The 19,905-nt window shown below is 38.6% G+C and overlaps 1 protein-coding gene across 13 annotated transcripts in view; it reads right to left on the bottom strand.

Annotated features, from left to right (window-relative positions):
* LOC6558304 (phosphatase and actin regulator 4) overlaps nucleotides 1–19,905 on the bottom strand; it is a 105,389-nt gene that overhangs the window by 35,307 nt on the left and 50,177 nt on the right. For 2 of the 13 annotated variants that reach the window (XM_032743167.2, XM_032743168.2), the window contains exon 1: nucleotides 15,320–15,653. The exons of the other annotated variants lie outside the window; for them this stretch is intronic. In XM_032743167.2, coding sequence (XP_032599058.1) covers nucleotides 15,320–15,356 — 37 coding nt within the window. In that variant the 5' untranslated portion in view covers nucleotides 15,357–15,653. Of the gene's footprint in view, nucleotides 1–15,319; nucleotides 15,654–19,905 lie in introns of those variants that run through there. 13 annotated transcript variants of the gene reach the window in all.

Genomic DNA, 19,905 nt, shown 5'->3' with positions numbered 1-19,905 from the left:
CTCTCTTGCTTTCGCTGGCTATGTGTGCGATTTGTTTATGCTAGGCCTATTTGTTGTCCCGGCTACACTCACACCCACACACACACACATATTAAAATGCACTCTCTCTCCCACGCACACACACTCACACTCACACACGCTCACACACACACAAAGTGTTGTCCTTTTACTGTTTATGCATACAGTCTGATTGAAATCAGGCAAAAGCGGGAAGAATAATGATGAAGGGGCTGGTAGAGAAGGGGAACCTGTGGCTTGACGGGATTATGTGCGTCAATGCAGGAAATATTGTCATTGCCAGGGCCAACTATTTATCTCTATCTTTATCTGTGTATCTCTCCATTTCTCTCTCTCACTCTCTCTCTCTCTCTCTCTCTCTCTCTGTGTGTTTGTCTCTTTGCCTGTTGCATATTTTGCACAACATTTTGATGACAGCTGCGTGTGGCAAGAAAGTAAAAACTAGTTATAAACTTTAATTAGAAAATAGCAAAAGTAAAGATAATTAACAGGCAAAAGGAAATGAGAGGCACTCGAGAAAAATGCGTGCGAAAAAGGAAAAGCGCCGACTAAGAAAAAAGGCAATAAATTAGCAGCAGCAGCAGTGTGGGGGCAATCTTCATTAGAAACGCCCAGAAAAGCCAGACAATTGCTTTTGGAACCTTATATCTGATACCTTCTTTCCACCAACAACAACTACCACTCTCCCTTTCTTTATCTCTCTCGAACACTCTCGCTCTCTTTCTCTGTATCATCCTGTTCAATGTCGTCTGGAACCTTCATGTACTTGAGGAAACTAGAAAACTTTCCCTGTGACAGCAAAAAGTCATAACTTGAGCCCTCCTCCTGGCATCACTTTACATCCTTTTTTGGCGCGCTGTCTGTGGCATTGCCATGGTAACTTCCTGTGTGTCCCTGTAGTGCCACGTATTTCAATGCCAACTGCCGCATTGTCAACACTTCATTTCAGTTTTTGTCACAGTGTCTCTTTCTCTCTCTGTGTGTGTGTGTGTGTGGTAAACGTTTTTCAGTTTTGCAATCAGCTTGCCGTATTATGAGCACACCAAAGGAGAGGGGGTTATCAAAAGGATGTGTGCACGTCGGTCGAAGGTCGTCCTTTCAGTTGCAGCTAAAAATAACATTGCCCCCGAACTTATTGTGTCCCTGGCAATGATTGTAGTCGCATCTCGGCACGCAAAAGGACACGACCCAAGGAAATATGTGCATAAATTTAAGTACCTCAAATAAATTTATTCATGAAGCACATACTATGCATGTTTATATAGTTCTTTATTTCTTTTTTTGATTAGCAAAGGTAGTTTGTGGTCAAAAGATACGAAATTACTTTTGCTCATGCATATAAACTAATGTAAATGAGTCGATTGATCTCAAATTGGTTAAGTCAGCTACAAAAAATAAAGCATAAAAATGAAGTAATACATAATTAAGGTGGGTTCAATGATAACTGCTATAATAATGGTAAAGATTCTCATCACAAAATACGTAATATAATCGAAATCCATTCTCTTCCGAGAATCTTCGACAATCGTAACTTATCTGTATTGGTTTCCATATACCCTTGATAAAGTTCGAAGAAATATTGTTATCAACTTGCTGCATACCTAGTCCCTATGACATGATGAATATGTTTCTTATTTCATTTTCAGATGAATATGAAAACAAATACAGCGAAACCCATTCCACGCGGACTATGTATTTTGTCTTGCTGAGCAGCTGCAACTAATTCCAGCATATCTTAGAGCAAATACAGATGTACAAACATACACACTTTTATTAGCTATGCTGAGCGAATGCCAAATCGGCATCATGTGTACGACGAGCAGCACAACAAATAACTCAAGGCTAATCAAAATTAAGATAATGGCCAGCACATTATCAAGTTGCCAAGTTCATTGGGAACATAACACAACAACTGCGAGAGCAACGCGTGCAGGACCCCTTCAGGGTCAAATGAAATTGTTCATGTTGCCCCAGGAAAGAGCAGCAGCAGCAGCAGCAGCAGCAACAACAACAATCACAATGTGAAAAGGAAAAGAAATATATGAAAATAAAAATACAAATATTGTTTGTTTGTGTGTGGACCATGGTATAGCTTATGAGGTTTGCCTTAAGCACAGCACTCGTTAGAGTGAGACAGAGATAGAGAAAGAGAGAGAGAGAGAGAGATAGAGCAGCCAGTCAGCGAAAATGCAGGAGAAAGAATGGCGTCCTTCCGCTGTCCGTTGTTGTCAACATTGCTGTTGTTGTTGTTGCTACCGTTGCTGTTGCTGTTGTGGCATTGACAAGCCAAAAGCGATGGCAAACAATGGCAACACGCCGAACAACAACAAATAGACAGCAACAGACCACAGACAGCAACAACTACAACAAGGACAACAGCACAAAAAAAAAAACAAAAAAAAAAAAACGAAATAAATAAATAATAAAAAAAACAATCCGCAGGCCGCAAAGATGCCAAGGCAAATGAAAAATAAATAACAGCAATCGACGACAAAACAACGGCAAACGGACAGACATCAAATGGCTGCAATGCAATTGAACAAATTTTCGGCGCAAAACCAACAACAACAACAACAACAGAAGAAGGACAAATAGCAAAGATAAAATGCAAAAGTAAAAAAAAAAAAAACAAAACAGGAAAGAAAAAAATGAAACTTTGCTTACATAATCACAGAAAAGCAGGAGGCAAGAGACGTGGGCGGAGAGGGTGGATGGGAAGAGAGCGTCAGCGAGAGAAAGATTGCCAGCACGTGTTTGTCTCACAAGTTTGTGTTTGCATCTGTGTGTGTGTGTGTGTGTGTAAGTGTGTAAGTGTGTATATGTGTGTAAGTATGTGTAAGTGTGTGTATGTGTGTAAGTGTGTGTAAGTGTGTAAGTGTGTAAGTGTGTTTAAGTGTGTGTGTGTGCGTGTGAGCAGCCTGCGCCTTGAAGCTGAACTTGTGCTATTCAATGTTTTTACTTGAACTTGAATATATACAAGCGCACGCTCTCTCTCTCTCTCTTGCTCTCTCTCACACACGCACACACACACACAGATGAGCGCTCTCTCTCTCTCTCTCTCGTTTGTGTGACGCGCACGTGTTGAAAGCTTTCTGACTCCGCTGAGTGCTCGCTCTTCGACTCTCTTAAGGACGGGACGACAGTAACGGTTTTTTGGTTGGGCTTCATTAAAAATGCGAGTGACGCAAGTCATCAAATTTTAATGCAAGAGAGCGCAACGGCAACGGCAACAACAAATGAGCCATAACAAAGGACAAAACAGAATAACAACAACAACAACAACAATGAAGACAAACTATTTAGCATCATGATGATAATATCGGGCTATAACTTGAATGCTTTTTATGCAGCTAACAGGTTGCCCCCTAAAAGGCGGCAACACAAAAACAACAACCAAAACTTTGCAGAAGCGTACAAATTGGATAAATTTGTCTAGCCTAAAGTTTTGGACTGAGAGATACCCTATAATATATATGTATATTTTAGAAAATATATAAAATATTAGAAAGTCTATAGAATAACACAGCCAAACTAAAATATATAAATATAGCATCCTTCTTAGACTGAGAAATAAGTAAGTAAATCATTTTATATTTTAATCAATTGTTGGGTAAATAATATAGATATAAAAGTTCGACTAATGGTAGGAAATTGCAATAGAAAATTCAGAGAACTGAAATGTATTTATTTATTTATTTTAAGTATTACAGTCAAAACAACAGAAATTAATAATAAAAAAAACAGATTTCCACAAATACTTTAATCGCAAAAGAAAGTTATGCTTTAGGTGAGCTTGAATTAATTTTTTAATATTCTCCACAAATTATGCATAGCTTTTCTTTTCCAAATAACAGGGTGTAGCGCAAAATGAAAAAGCTAACAAAAAAAAAAAACAAAGTTGAATTGAAAGTAGTTTCTGGTAATGCGGGCATTCGCAATATTCATAAGGCCAAGTCCGAAACTTGGCCAATGAAAAGAATTGTATGCAGAAAGTAGCTTCAGAGTAAATTGACTAAATTAAATTTTAATAATTAAATGCAGGCGGCGCACAGCACAGTGCCTTAGACAAGGAAGAGCAGCAAGAGCAACAGTAATATGGATGGAAAAACGGAATCCGTTGCACCCTTGTCAGTGAGGAAAATCGTGGCGAGGGAAAGTCGCCAACGTGCAAATTTGCATGAGAAATTTGGTTAGGAAAACAGCTTGAGGAGCTCACTTGAAACATGTCGTTGCATAAATAAAACCGTTTTAAAACACAATGCCGACAATGACAATGATGATAATGTTGATGATGATTACGATGATTACGACATTGCTGGCAATGTTGCTGGGAAATGGCAAACAGCAGGGCGTCGCCAACTTTGATTGACTACCAGGACTTGAGCAGCATTTGCATAAGTCCTCAGACTTATACAATGGACAACAACACTGGCAAAAAGGGGAAGCCTACCAAATGGTAAATAGAAAATTGGAAAAACAGCCGACTTAAAGGTTCCAGCTAAAGTTAATGCACCCGCAAGGTGGCAGTCAGAGCGGATTATGCCCTAAACTAAATCCATACACATTCGATTTACATATTAAAATCGCATTAGCTAACAGCTCCATAAGAAATTCAAAATGTCACATTGTATTACGCTAATTTAATTACAATTTGTCAAGGCTTTTAATGCAAATTCGAAACAACATGTTGCAAGAGAATGAAAGAAGTGAACACAATTAAATGAGGGGATAAGAATTCGACATGAATATATTATATAGCGAAGAAGACAAATTCTGGTATTTTATTATAACGAGCAGTTTTCGACAAAACGACAAGTTAAATTGAAGTGTAGCTGACATAATCTGACCAAGGAGCACCAAAATTGTCGGCAAATATCAAATGGATCAATTTGAACTGCAAATGATGGCCTGTCACCACAGGCAGTCGCAGTCGCAGCCGCAACAGCAGCCACATTTGTTGCCCAACTAGAATAAAAATTACGCCAATAAAACACGTGAGAATGCGAATGCGATGAGAGCGCCTGCCCGACTAGCAGATATCCTGTAAAGTTTAACTATGACTTGTGCGTTGTTTTGTAATGTAATCTTTATTAATCTTTCATTGGAGTCGAATATATATCTACTGCTGCCTGTCTACTTAGGAATGCCCTGCAACGCATCGAAACAGAAAGAAGCAAAGGAATATCCTAACTCTAATGAACTAAAGTATCTTAAAGTGATCAAATATATATTTTGCTGCCTGGCTACTTGGGAAGACCCTTCCCATTAATGGCTGCTGCAAAAAAAAACAGCAAAGGAATATCCATGTTTAATTTTAGCCAAGTATCTTAAAGTAAGCCACTCGAAAAAGTTGTAAATTTGTAATACGCATTATCCTAAATTTCTATTAAAAACAATGTGCCAAAAAACAACGAAAAATGCGAGAAAAAAAACGTAAATCATTTAATTCACTTGGCCATTGCCAAGTGCAAAAAGAAACAGCGCTTAACAGTAATAAAAGCTGTCTATAAATTAAGTATTCAGTTGCATGCCACAAAAAAAGAAGAAAGAAATAACAAGAGCAAGAACACGCCATAAACAAATTAGGCAACCTTGAAATCAGGACTTTCTTTTTACATAACCAGCCAACCAAAGCGAACTGACTTCCCGAGAACTGACACCCCCATCTCCAGCTCCACGACTGGCCCAATCTGCAAGAGACGCTGTAAGTAATTCATTTTTATGAGCTGCTGCCTGCCACAACTGTGGTTGCTGGCTGCTGGCTGCTGGCTGCCGGGGCACATTTAATTTCCAGCTTTGCTCTCGTATTTTGGCAAGCGAGCAACTAACGAAAACAAATGAATACCATTCATAGTTGTGCAATGCCACAAAGCCGAAGAACCAAAGCATGAATACCAATACCGGCCAAAGGTAACCTGCCCAAAAGTTAGACTTGATGTGCCAGTGCTAACAATAGATAATTGCGTAATAGCAAATAAACAAATGCGACAAAGGACATGCCCAACAAACATATGTATTTTATGCTTGTATCTGCTAAAGAATGGACGCAACATTTATAAATCATTTGTCACTGCAGGCAATTGTCAGTTTGTCAGTTTGCCAAGGCCATGCTAATAATTAAGTTGAAAACGGTTGCCAATATGGCAGCTGAAGCTCAAACTGAAACTGAAATTGAAATTCTCGAGCGCCAACAAGATAAAAAAGGAAATGGGAACAGACAAGAAAAGCAATTGATAACAGTCCGAAGAGTGGCTACCCTTTGTGGACTTGAAGTGGCATATTTAAATGACTATTGGCAGCAATCAAGTTTAACAATAATGCAGAAGAAATCCATGCTGATCAGGCATATATATATAATAATAGAAATTGTATATATAGAGTAGTTACTCTGTTACATATATTTATATATATATATGATCTGCTTCAATGTTTTGTGTCACATATCAACACAAAAAGAACAGTATGCCCAGCAAGGGCATGCCACAAAAGGCAGCCATAAATCAAGCAAAGGCACAAATAGTGCGAGAGAGAGATAGACAGAGAGAGAGAGAGAGAGAGAGAGAGAGAGAGTAAGAGCGGGAGGGGAACAGTGATTTGAGCAAAGCACACAGACACAGAACACACAAATTGTTGCACAGAAATGCGTTGTAATTGCCGAAATCAAATGGCCGTAATTTAGGTTGACAGGCCAGGAAAATATCAGCAGCAGCAGCAGCAGCAGGACTAAGCCAAGAGAGACAACAACAACAACAACAACAAGAAAAAAGAAAAAGAGGACACTACAATTTTATTTATGCAAATCGCATGTAGTTGTGGGTTAGTGTGAGATGTGTGGCAAGCTGTGGGTAGTGGCATGTGGCATGTTTATACGCTCGACGACGAAAAATGCCATATTTGAATTATGCAAATGAGGCAGAAGTCAGCAAGAAAGACACAGAGAGAGAGAGAGAGAGAGAGAGAGGCAAAGAGAGACGGAGAGCCATAAAGAGCGAGTGGGAGTGCGTTGCAAGGTTACAGGCAAGCAACAAGAGCCGCAGTAACGCATCCTGTCCACGTGTGGAGGTGAAGTCAATCGTATATATATACATAAATATGTATACATACATATATATATATATATATATATATATATATATATACAATGTGTACCCGAAGCTGAAGTTTTTAAATGTGGCCATAATCTGACCATCACATATGCTGGCAGAGCTTTGATTAAAGCCAGTGCCACAAAACCAAAAATGATGTTTAAGGCATGCCAAAAGATGGACCCAACTATGTTATTTATGTGTGTGTGAGTGTGTGGCAAGGTGAAGGTCATATATGTGTATTCATAAATATATATGTAAGCCACATGTCCTTGCCACGCCACACAAATGAGAAAATGCGTCCGCGTATCGTTATAAATAAGTTGGGTTCCCAAAAAAACGAGGGCTGCTCATAATTAACAAGAGGTATATAAGCTAAAATTTGCTGACCATTAAAACGTTTAAGAATGTGGCAACAAAGTGGAAGTTGCAATTGAAGAAGGAGCATAAATAATGAATAAATCAGCTGCAATTGACATAAACAAAATGTTTCCGGGCATTAGAAAGTTTAAGAATGAAGAGGGAGGAATTTAAAAGCAGAAATAAGGCACTTTATTTATTTGCTTTATATTTAATTCGCTTTATTTTCAAATTTAAATTCGAAATTTCGTTATGCCAAATTGATGGAAACTTGAAATTAACTTCAATAGCCTGATATTGTTCAGCGTTGCACTTGTTACATATCCTCCAATCTATGAAACAACCCTCGCCGAGAGATTCTCATAAGAATAAAGCTCTAAATCAAGGCGAAGAAATCACTTAGGACGATGACGCTGCCTGATAAGTTGGCGGTTTCGAATTAATGGAGACATTGAGAGCATTGTTCAAATCGTTGATGCTAAGCTGACTGCTTGATTCGAGGGCGAGGAGGAGTCAAAGTTAGCCATTAAAATGAAAAGTACTGCTTAGGTTGCACTTCTCCGGCACAATGATTTGGCAATGATGTGTTGCCACATTATAAATGATATATATGACAGGCTTAAGTACCCAGTGGGGCGGAGGGAAGGGCACTGTAATACATGTAGGAACGCATGGATTTAATAGCACATTGATTTTGCACACATTTTTGATATATTGAAAGAGCTATTTAAGGAAAAAACGCATACGCGCAATCAAAAGCTTCCGAGCACAAAGCTTTGACAGCTTACGCGCGCCGTGTGATGCACCCTGTGCGAAAAGCTCACGCGTAAAAAGCTATCACGGCTGTTAGCTAACAGCGCTCTAACAGCTGCTGTTAAGCATTCAAATCTGCAAACGTTCAACTTACCCAGCCACGGGAAATAAATAAATTTGTGTGCACTCGAAAAACTCACCTGCAATGAGACAATAGGGAAAGCGTATATATTAGTATAATGATTATAAATGTGAGAAATAAAATCAATCGAGAGAGTTTTTTATATATTACTATTAAAAGCAGAAGCATAAATAAGGAATATATTTTAAATTTTTAATGGACCTGAAACTATTAATGTCAAAAGTCTACAAGCTTGTATAAAGAAATGTGCTATAAAATAATTCTGATTTAATTTTCTATTATTTTATGTTGTTTTATTTCTTATTTATTTTAGTACTAATTAATGGAATTATTCGAGCTTATTTGGTTTCATTTGTTTACTTAGTTTGTTCAGCTTTAAAGCACATTTCCATATGCCACAAAATATATTTAAGAAAAACGCAACTGTAATTCCCAAATGGCAACCATACAACAACAAAAAAAAGACTCATAAAAATCAACTATGCATGGGTCATGAGCCACCTGAGAACAAAAGGAGCTATCGATTTATAAGTGTGTGTGTGTGTGTGTGTGTGTGTGTTGTGTGGCTGTATGTGCTCAACCTGACACACATTCGCATATTTGTCAAGTGACCTTTGCCGAGCAGCTGTAAAGTGCTCGCCACAGACAACTTAACCTTGCTGATCAACACTTTAAGCTATATATATATATATATATATATATATATATATAGACATAAATATCTACAATCATATCTCTTCTTTTTTTTTGCAACATTCCATCAAAGACTGAAACTCAAGTAAATGATAAGCTCTATTTTTTGTTGTCATCAAGTAGATTTTGCACAGTTGTTGCTCTTCTTCTTCTTATTGTCTGCCTTGAGCCAAGTAGGTGTTTCAGCCATCAAGATAGATATGCGTAGCGTCTCACAGCGTTGAGTGCCGCATGTTGTGTGCCGCACACAAGCTGTTGACGGACTGACCAAATAAATCACAACTAATTTCATTTGCTGTCACACATGGCGTATGCTTTATATTTAATATGTGTATACAAATGGTTGCCACTTGGCTGTGTGTGTGTGTGTGTCCCTGTGTGCGGCATAATCACAATCCTAATTGACGCCAGTTGTGCCACAGTCGAAACACCACAAAATAGACAATCTCAAAGCCGCTAATAAACGAGCAGCCAATGCAAACACTCAAAACGCCGCCAACCGTAGCTGCCAACAATAAAAATTGAATTATAAATTAGTAATGCAGGGAGTTGGTTGCAAATGTGATGCGTGCAACTCACACAACATCTGGTACCAATTGTAGAGGCCATCCTGACGATAGAGCGGCACACGCTGTCCACCATAGCGTATGCTAACCGTACTCTCCCCGGGCGACAGGCGACCCAACAAACTCTTGCGCAGCTCATAGCGCCAATCGTTGCACGATGGCAAACACTCCACACAACTCCAAGGCGACCAGCTGGCTGTTTGTACAAAGGATATCAAATTGTGGTGCTAAACTGAAAGCAATTTCAACTGATGCTGATGCTGATGCTTCCTTTTGGGGCACCACTACGTTAAGCAGGTCCTTGCAACCCAACTTTAAAGTGCCATAGCTTGATTCCTAGCATAAGACTAAATTCACAGTTGTGAATGCGATTCTGCGTCCTCAAAAAGTGCTAGAAAGCTTTGGACTTAAATTGTTCAATTGACTTTTGTTATTCACCAAGCATCGCTTGATTTACTTTACCCACTCACCCTCTAGTTGCTGCATACAAGCCGTGTGGTTCAGGTTGCAGTAGCTGTAATTCAGCTGATTAAATTCAGATGTGTGGTAGAAAAAGGGCGCACAGTTGCATGTGGCAAGCGAGCTGCGAAGGCGACAAAGTGGCACACAGTGCAGCTGGTGCACATCTTCCCCCTCAAAATGACAGCCGCGCTCCGCTAAGCGATAAGTGCTCATTGTTGCCTCATCAGCTAACATTCGAATGGGTTGCAGCTGCACGAATATCGAATCGCCGGGTGCCAAACTCAGCCTGCCCAGCCACTTGGGCAGATGGAGGCTAAAACCAGTTGTTAGGCCAAGTCGTGGCATGCGAAAAGAATCTTGCAGCGAGGCGTTTAGTCGTATGGTTAGTGAGTTCGTTATATTGCCAGGATGCTGTAGGACACAGCAGCAACCCTCACTGCTGGGCGTTAGCTGAAATAAATCCGAGCAATTGCGGACAACTTCATCTGAAATGCAGCCGAGCAACAAGGACTCGCAGCTGGGCGATAAGTGCAGCAGCTGCGCGCGAACATCCTGTGGCCAAAGTTCACCCAAAGCCGCTTGCAACGCAGCAGCTTCCTGAGCAGGCACTGCCGAAGGGTAAAAGTAACCCGCCAGCAAACGCAGTTCCTTCAGCCAATAACTTGTCGAGTTGCCATTTAAGTCGGACAACTCCCTCGCCAGCATCTGCATTTTAAGGCGACTTAATTTATTTGCACTGCAAACGCGAATGGAGGGAAATGCAACTGAATCCTCGGCAGAGTTTAAGGCTGACAAAGCCGTCACAGTTGGGCGAGTTAAGAACTCCAGCAGCGTTGTAAATACCACATAACTGGCAAAGAGTATGCCAACCGCAATGAAGAGAAACCAAAAGAAGCGTTGAAAGCGACGACGTCGTATAAAGTAGAGAAGCCCAAAACCATTGAGGCTCGTCTTCTTGAAATACTCAACGAGCGTGGCGCGAACTGCTTTCTCCAGGCGCGACATCTAAACCCCAACTGAAACCAACAGATCCAATTACAACCGAAAGTGTCGCGCATGAAATCGCAGGATGTTGAAGCCTATCAGATGTGCAGAAACACGAACAGGACATTGTCCCCACAGGATGGCAGAATAAACACGTTAATTACTGTAATTAACGTTGCTGCACGACAAGTGACCAAGGACAATATCAACATGTTAATGTGTCAAAACTGAACAAACAATAACTAGCAACAATCATCGAGTCGGAAAGGTGATCCCAAGAGCAAATTTAGAGCACAACGACGTTGTTTAAGTATCGAACAAGGATTACTGACGATTGGCTTCGGCAGGTTGATTGAAAACTTCTAAATTATCTTACAGCTATATACAATTATTCTTATCCTGCTCAGGACATTATCTAGGTACATATATACTGCTGCAAATGCTTCTAGACTCATTATCCTATCAGTTCAGAGAACTCCTATCGCGGGAGGTTTTATTACGGTCACGACTGGTGCCTTTACATATCTTCTCGATAAGAATCCTCCTTGGTTATCTTACAATCGGAAGATTGAACATCCTCTATGCGACTCTCAAGCTTGTTAATATTATATAAAGACAGGTTGTAATGTTCACAAATATATCTCTTGATGAGATCGCAACTGCTTTCATACACTTTGTTCCCCATTTTTAATGGTACAGGGTATAAAAATGTCCATATAATTAAACTCTTTTCGCAAAATATAATTATTTATATGTAAAGTAAAATAAAAATAATTTGTATTCTTATAATTAATATGTTATCAAAGAGCTTAGTTATATTGTGCTCAAAAATAACCAGAGAAACTCGTAATATAAATGCCTAAATCATATCTAAAGATGATTTTAAGTGCAGCAATTTAGCACTTATTTTCCCTACTTTAAATTGTTTGCATATCTAAAAAAAAAGAGAAGCTTGACATCATTTCAGACTTTGACAACTTTGCAGTTTCGATTGTAGGCAATTCGTCAGATTGCGTGTTCTGTTAAATTATATTTAGTTCAACAAGTGGGCAGGCCGTTTAAGGCAATGACTACATTAAGTTCAAAAGTTCTATGTTCTATATATATATATATATATATAGATATCTTGACAAGTCAAACGGCACATGCAAGCCAAGTAAACTCAAACTTAAGCACAGCCAGTCAGCAGAGCAGGCAAAACCAAGCTCTTATGCAAGCACTCACACTTAGAGAGAGAGAGAGAGAGGGCAAAGAGAGATAGAGAGAGAGAGAGAGAGAGAGAGAGGGGTTATATAGACAGAGATAGATACGCAGACATGCAATTTAACGAGCGCCTCCATTGAGAAAAGGGAGCGAGAAACTTGCATATTAATAGAAAAGCCAGCTGAGCAATCAAATTTTATAATTGCCACGCAGACTGTTGAATACTCTACGAACTGCAGCAAGTGTATCAATCTAATATACAGATAATATATATGCATAGCTATATTTTGTCTCGAAAATCAAATTAATCAAATTAATTAATTTATGGCATTGTTACAGATAATTTTGTTGTTGCGGAACGATAAGCTATCGGAGCATAATAAAAAACACTCTTAATCAGACAATAAATGACAAAAAAAAGAATAAAAAAAACAAAAGCAATTATATTTATTTTATTATTATTATTAATTGCAGTTAATCGATTCTGACTGTTCTATTCTGTTCTGCTGTTGATATATATCATTTATGCTGCCAGCTTGTTGCAACTTTCTTTTAGAAACCATCAAGTTTTCCCATCTCTGTTCATTTTGCTTTTCGACTAACAATAACTATAATTGTTGCTTTTATTGCTAACTTTTATTCCAAATTTAGCGAATGAAAACCAGAACCGATACCCCAATTCGACATTCCTTTATTATTTTCTGTACAACTAGCAAAACCTTAACCTCAATTTGATTCAGTTTGATTTGATTTTTAAAATAACTTTAAGTTAAAAGGGCATAGTCAATAAATGGAGCTTGCCAACTAGTGTGTGATATAACTTAGCCACACCACAGCCCCCCCCCCCCCCCCTCATAACCAACCCTTGCAGCACATTCCCCGAGCAGCTGCAGAGTTGATGCCCCAAAACGTAAAGCGAGCAGCAACAGCAACAGCAACAGCAACAACAATGCGGCTAGTCTACTATAAATTCCAATAAGAAACACACACACACACAGAAACTAATGGAAACCCAATCGACTCCCACACAAAACCTAATTTCCGGTTCAATTAAACGCTTGTTTATTTATTTATTTATATGATGCTCCCACAGTCGGTTGATATGGGCAAGCCCAGGGGGTTGTGAGGGGTTTGTGGGGGCATCCACATACGTATGTGTATCTGACGCTATTCAACACAATTATTTTCATTTGCATGTTCGATTTAAATGCGGGCGCAAAAACTATCCACTAATTTGTTTATAATTGAAAGATTAAAGCAGAGACATTGTCAAAATTGGGTCGACCAAATTAGAGCAATACAATTTTTGCAAAATGCTGTCAAAGCTAAAGCATAAAGCAATTTGACAGCGGAAAAGAGAGCGAGTCTGCGAAAGAGACAGAGAGTGAGACAGAGAGAGAGAGAGAGAAAAGGATTCTTTAGCTAACCGCAAAATGATTGCATACTTTAATGGGCCAAGCACTTAGCCAGAACTTGTCGTGCCCACAATCAACAACCAGCCCACATTCCACAACTCACCCACCGCCGCCCACTTTTGAGGCAAGCATGTCTGCTGCTGTTGCTGCTACATTTGAGTGCGACACGAGTTAGATGCTGCAAATTGCAATTGAATCAAACTAACTGCGAAGCGAGAATACACGCAAATGTGAAAGGTTAAGGGCCACAATGCGTGCCACAAGCGTTGCTGCTGTGCTGGGTGTCAAGTGTTTGCCCACCATTTGGTGCACAGTGTGCAAATATAACTGTGATATAAGCCCTGCGAATATATGGAACTAGAATAGTTACACATTCATACATGAATATCAATTAAAAGCTAAACACAACGTCGAATGAATTTTAATTGACAGCCACAGCAATTTTACGTATTTTAACTATAACAACTATAATTAACCGATTATTAGAGACGTGCTGCAACAAAAGCTAACATTTAGCAAATGTTATGCATATAAAAAACATGTGTTTTTTGTTTTCTTATGTAATGTGTATATTTTAATATTGTAAACTATTATTATGCTAACTAACATTTCCAGTAATTTTTAATTGAAATTCAATATAAAATTATACGAAAATAATTTTGAATAAATCTCACTGAGACTATATATTATATATTTGTAACTTAAAATTAAATACTTAAGTCCCATGCAAAGTTGCTTTCCAACTGCAAAACTATAAAAATGCAAAAATTGTTTGTTGAAAGCATAGCTGCCAAATAACTGTAAAGGGCCTCTGTGGCCTGGCAGCTTATTAAGCAGTTCGCATAACAAATCGCTAGAAAAGTGCAAAAGGCAACAACACAATCAACAACAACAACAAGAAACCGACAAAAATCACTTTGCACTCAAAAGTCTGTCGAGCAATTCAGAAGCTGCCCACACACACACAAACACACACACACATGCACTCAAATCCTTTAACGCAAAAAGCGACGACAAGCAGCAAAGACGAAGACACACACACACACACACACACACACACACACAAGGCAAGGCAAATCTCTTGCACTTTAAGCAACACACACAGATTTTACAGGGCAATAAAAAATGCGGCGCTGCCGCCGGTCGCAACGAAACGAAGCTGCGCTCTTGCTATAAAACTGTTAAATAACAGTGCGATAGTCTGTCATAAGAAACCCAACAACAGAGAGAGAGAGAGAGCGAGAGAGAGAGAGGGAGTACATAGTTTGAACACGTGCGCATGCACTCAACCAATACGACGCCGTTGTGACGTCGTCGCTTCGGCAATGACGTTGCGAAGATGCGAAAGTGCGTAAAAGCAAAACAGACAACAAGACAAACACACCAAGCAGAGGCCGCAGAAGTAGCGGTGCTGCAGCGTTTGCTTGCTTGTTGTGTTGTGTTTGTGTTTTGTGCGAAGATGAGGCGGAAGGAAACGGGACACCGAGTTGACAAATGAGAGGGAACGAAAAGTGAGAGAAGAAGAAGAGAGCGGCATAAATGCTAACGATGCGCGTTTCAAATTCGCACAAGCACACACACACACACACAGAAGTACACACATGTGTGTGTGTGCGTATGTGTAATATTCATACGTACCTTTGAAGCAAGCACAACCCATGATGTAGCCCATCATCAGCGTGGCTTTGATGTCGCCTCTAAGCTGCTGCTTGTTGTTGCTGTTGTTGTTGCTGCTGCTGTTGTTGTTGTTGTTGTTTGTGTCTTTAAGTTCGCTTTACAGTTAGTAGTTGTCTGGTCGAATTCATCAACTTGGTGCATCAATTAATGGCAGTTATGGGAATTGAAGATAAAATATCTCTCTCTCTCTCTCTCTTTTGCTCTCTTGCTCTGCTTAGCTCCCGGTCTCGTCTCATGTATTTTTAAGCACGCAATCTGCTTTTATCGCTTACGTTATCACACTTAACGGTTTAACGCTGCTTTATGCAATATATATGCGTGTCTTTGCGTATATGTATGTACATATGTATGTATATATGTATGTATGTATATATGTATTTGTGCAGATGGCATTTCTATATATTCATTGTTGATTGTGATGACAAACTTTGATTTACACTTGACTTTTATCACATTTACTAGTTGTTGGTTGTTGTTGTTTGCTGCTGCTTCAACTACTTGTCTACACAGCTAATAAAGCATTTTCAATTTGATTTCACTTTTCGATTTGTATACATATATATACGTATACATATCTATATATACATAGATTTTTATTATTATTGATTATCACTTATTGCTGCAGATTCTTCAAAGACGAACAAACAATATTTGTGCGTTGTTTGTGGCAAATTTATGCTCTTCGATGATTTCACTCGTTGCGGCATTTGTTGTTGCTGTGGTTGTTGTTGTTGTTGTTTCATTTGTGCGTTTAATTTAACTTGTCGTTTTGTATTTTAAATTTATTAATTTGATTGTGCGATGTTTGTTGTTGTTGTTGTTCTTTTGCTTTTGTTATTTCTCATTATTATATACGTAATTTACAATATCACAAAAAGAATCACTGGACACGAAACGAAAAGGCCAATTAAAATTCAATATATTCTCATGTTCAGTCAGAAATGCATCAGCATTTTTCAAGCTATTAAAAAACGCTAAATCAAGCAGCAGTTGACTAAAGGTTGTCTATATATAGAACTGTGAGTAACACTCAAAACGGGAAAACAAGGCAAATGCTCGAGAAAAATGTGCGAAAAACTTCCTTAAGCTGACTGAAGATTGACGGGAAGCCTTTAAGCTTATAGCACTTTTAGACTTTTAATAAATATGTTACTATAAAAGTAATTCTCAACAAACTCAAAGCTCAAAGCAGATTAAAGCTTATAAAACAGCTTAAAAGCTCGTCTTAATGATTTTAAAGCGCATTTAATCACACCAGAAAAGTAAGAATAAAGTCAAAATCGGAATGAATTGATTAGGTTATGATCAGCTGAGAAGGTGACTGCTTAAATTTGATTATTATTTATTTGAAGAACTTTTTAAAGACTTTTAGGCTCTTTATGCACTTAGAAATTAGTCAATCTAAACTGTGACAGATCGCAATTGAGACACACACTGACAAACACAGCAGCAGCACCAGCACCAGCATATACAGATTGAAATCACTGTTTGAGCATCAGCTCAATTGTGAAATATGTCGAGCACAATCCGAGAAAAGTGAAGAAGATACTTGTGGAGAACGTAACTGTCCGAGTGCCGCCAAAAACAAATTGATAAAGATTATAATCGAAAAGTTGACGCGCCAGGCACGATGTGGAACCAATACGAGAGCTTCTACAGAGATATATAACATAATAGTCTATAGATGGGAGATGAGGAGAGACGGCGACGGATGACGAGTAACGGATGACAAGTTGCATTGATAGCTTCACACACACAATAAGCATGCGAAAATTCAATTGAAAATTTTAATTCATTGCGAGCAATTGAAAATTGAAATCGGAATTGGAATTCACAATTGGGATGGGCCGCAAACGAGGCAGAGCAAACAACAAAGGAAACTGAACAAAATTATACACACACCGAGAGAGAGAGAAAGAGAGAGAGAGATGAGGAGAGAGAGAGAGAGAGCGAGATGGAGAGCGCAAAAATTTAATACCGGAAGCTGCAGCGCGACAAATTTAGCGGCAATTGTGCATAATTAAAAAGAACAAACAAAATGTCTGGCGAGACAATATTCGCATTAAGTATACGCCACCATAAAAGCGAAGGAATTATAATTGATGACCGAAGCAAGGCGCCCACAACAATTCAATCTTTCGCTCTCTCTATCTCTTTCTATTACAACATCTCTCTCTCTCTCTCTCTCTCTCTCTCCCGCTCTCTCCGCGGCTGGAGGTCAGTAGCTCAGGCTGAGGTAAGGGGCAGAAGCGCAGCGAAGCTGTTGAGACATTGACATTGTCATTTCTCGACTTTTATGGCGTCTTAAAATGTATCTCGAAAATATGGTAGCAAGCAGAAAAAAAAAAATAAATAAATAATAAAAAAAAATCAACAACAACCATGTGGGCAGCAGCAGTGTTTTTAATTGAGGCAAGCAAGAAACGAGAGCCGTGAAATGTGCAAGGCGAGAGAAACATTAAATTGAAAAAGCAACGAATTTGCTGGGCGACTCTTGAATACGCTTTCAAAACTTATCAGTTAATCGGGCAATTATCAGTTAATAAAGCCTTACAACTTCGTTAGATATCAGAGAGTTGCCTAGGAATAGTATTACGTGAATTGAGTTGGTCAAGATGTGAAATCATTTTAGGCCTTCTGCTTACAATTGAATTGATAGTGCAATTGTTCAGGCAAGTGAATTGAAGTGGTTTTCAGCCTTATCAAGTTGATTGCTTGAGATCCAACTGTTTATGTCCATGAGAGATTAAATTTCCAAGTGTTTTTCAAGGGGAAAACAAGGGGTTCCATCTAATTGCCAGAAGAACCTTTTCTAAGATATTGAAAATAAAATAACAGCATACAAAGTCTGGCATTATCCAATGCAAATATATCCAAATTCCTTCATAGAGTATTTATTAATGAAAAATGAAAAACACTTTGTGCATGCTCGTTAATTTTTCTTGTTTTTGGGTGCTGTGTTTACACAAAATCCGGACAATAATAAATCGAACACTGAGTAAAAATGCTAATTAATGAGCAAAAACGGAATGGAAGCGAAGAAAGGCAGTGGAAAAGATCGGTGCGAACAGCGCAAAGCATTTGTTAAACAAATTAGACACGAGAAATGGTCGAGGAGGGCATAAACTAGCCAACTGGCCAACTGGCCAACTGGCCAAAACTGACTCATTTGCATGTGTCGTAAACGGAAACCGTCTAGAACAAAATACAAGCGAACCAAAGCGAAAAGGATAGCGGCAGAAAGGAGGAAACACAGACGAGTGGACGAGCTGGAAACGGATGTCGAAACGAGTGTTTGGGCCACAGTTGATAACGAGCCAATGGCATGCAAGGTTTGAGGAGTGGCCAGCCAGCACAGGGGACTATAGCAGGACACAACTGGACGCAGTCCTTAATACACTTAACAAAAAATATATATATAATTTTTATAAAATTTATAAAGAATTTATGAATTTAATCTAATTTACATGTTTCATTTGACAACAAATAATTGTTTAATATTTATATATATAAACAAATAAAATATTGCATTTTTGCAGTTTTTCTTGCAGTGCAGAGTCTATTGACTCTATTTTGCCATGTGGTTAATCCACCCAGTGACAATTTAATTAGCAAATTAAATGCAAAATGCGCAGGTGGCGAACACACAGCACGAATCGATAGTTAACAATAACCATTTGTACGAGCTGTCCAAAGGTAGCTAACAATTTGGCCTAATACGGTCATTCATCATTTAAGCCAAATACCAAAAAGTTGGTAAACAAATGGCCCAAAACAGCAAAGCAGACCCAAAAATGGTTAAACTCAACTTACTTTTAAGGCAACTTTCAAAGCAAAAATGTGGCTAATGAATTTTCAAACGATTGGTAATCAAAACTTATCAATGACTGGAAATTTTTGTTGTTTTTTGTTTAATTTTTTTGCTTGTTGCTGCCCTAATTGCCAAGTTGGAAACGTTTTGTTTGTCTTGGCTAGCAGTAATGACTAAGCTCAACGAGATAACTCAAGCAGAAGGACAGGGCAGTGTGTTGATCTTATACCCAGTGAATTTCCAAACCAGTATCTATGAAACTTTTTCAACTTCTCTAGAAAAAAATAAAAATCAAAAATAACAAAAGGGAAAATGGTTTAAGCTGACCTTAAATTTTGTGAAACAATTGAAAAATCTATAAAAAACTGAGTGTTTTATTATCCATTGAAATTGAATAGACCCCTTATTGACAACATATTATTGGGTATTATGATTATTAAATGACTTGCTTCACACACACACACACACACGCAGATTACACGAATTTATAGAGTGCTCTTGTGGAACAGATTCCTCCTTGCCACGTTCCACCTCTCAATTGGAATAACAACAACTGACTTCAGTTGGCTGCCTTGTCTAATTGCATTATCTCAAATGTGGGCGTCGCACACTGACTCAATTATATACGGCTGGATATATATATATATATATATATATGTATATACATAGGAGTGCTTATCGGGCAGTGCTTTGCAGCAATTTATCTGAGCGAGTTAATAAGATTTTGTTGGAGAAA

Source organism: Drosophila grimshawi, unplaced genomic scaffold (genome assembly GCF_018153295.1).
Source record: "Drosophila grimshawi isolate 15287-2541.00 unplaced genomic scaffold, ASM1815329v1 contig_44, whole genome shotgun sequence".
NCBI lineage: Eukaryota > Metazoa > Arthropoda > Insecta > Diptera > Drosophilidae > Drosophila > Drosophila grimshawi.
The sequence above is the reverse complement of the archived record's forward strand: the minus strand, read 5'-3'. Positions and strand labels throughout refer to the sequence as shown.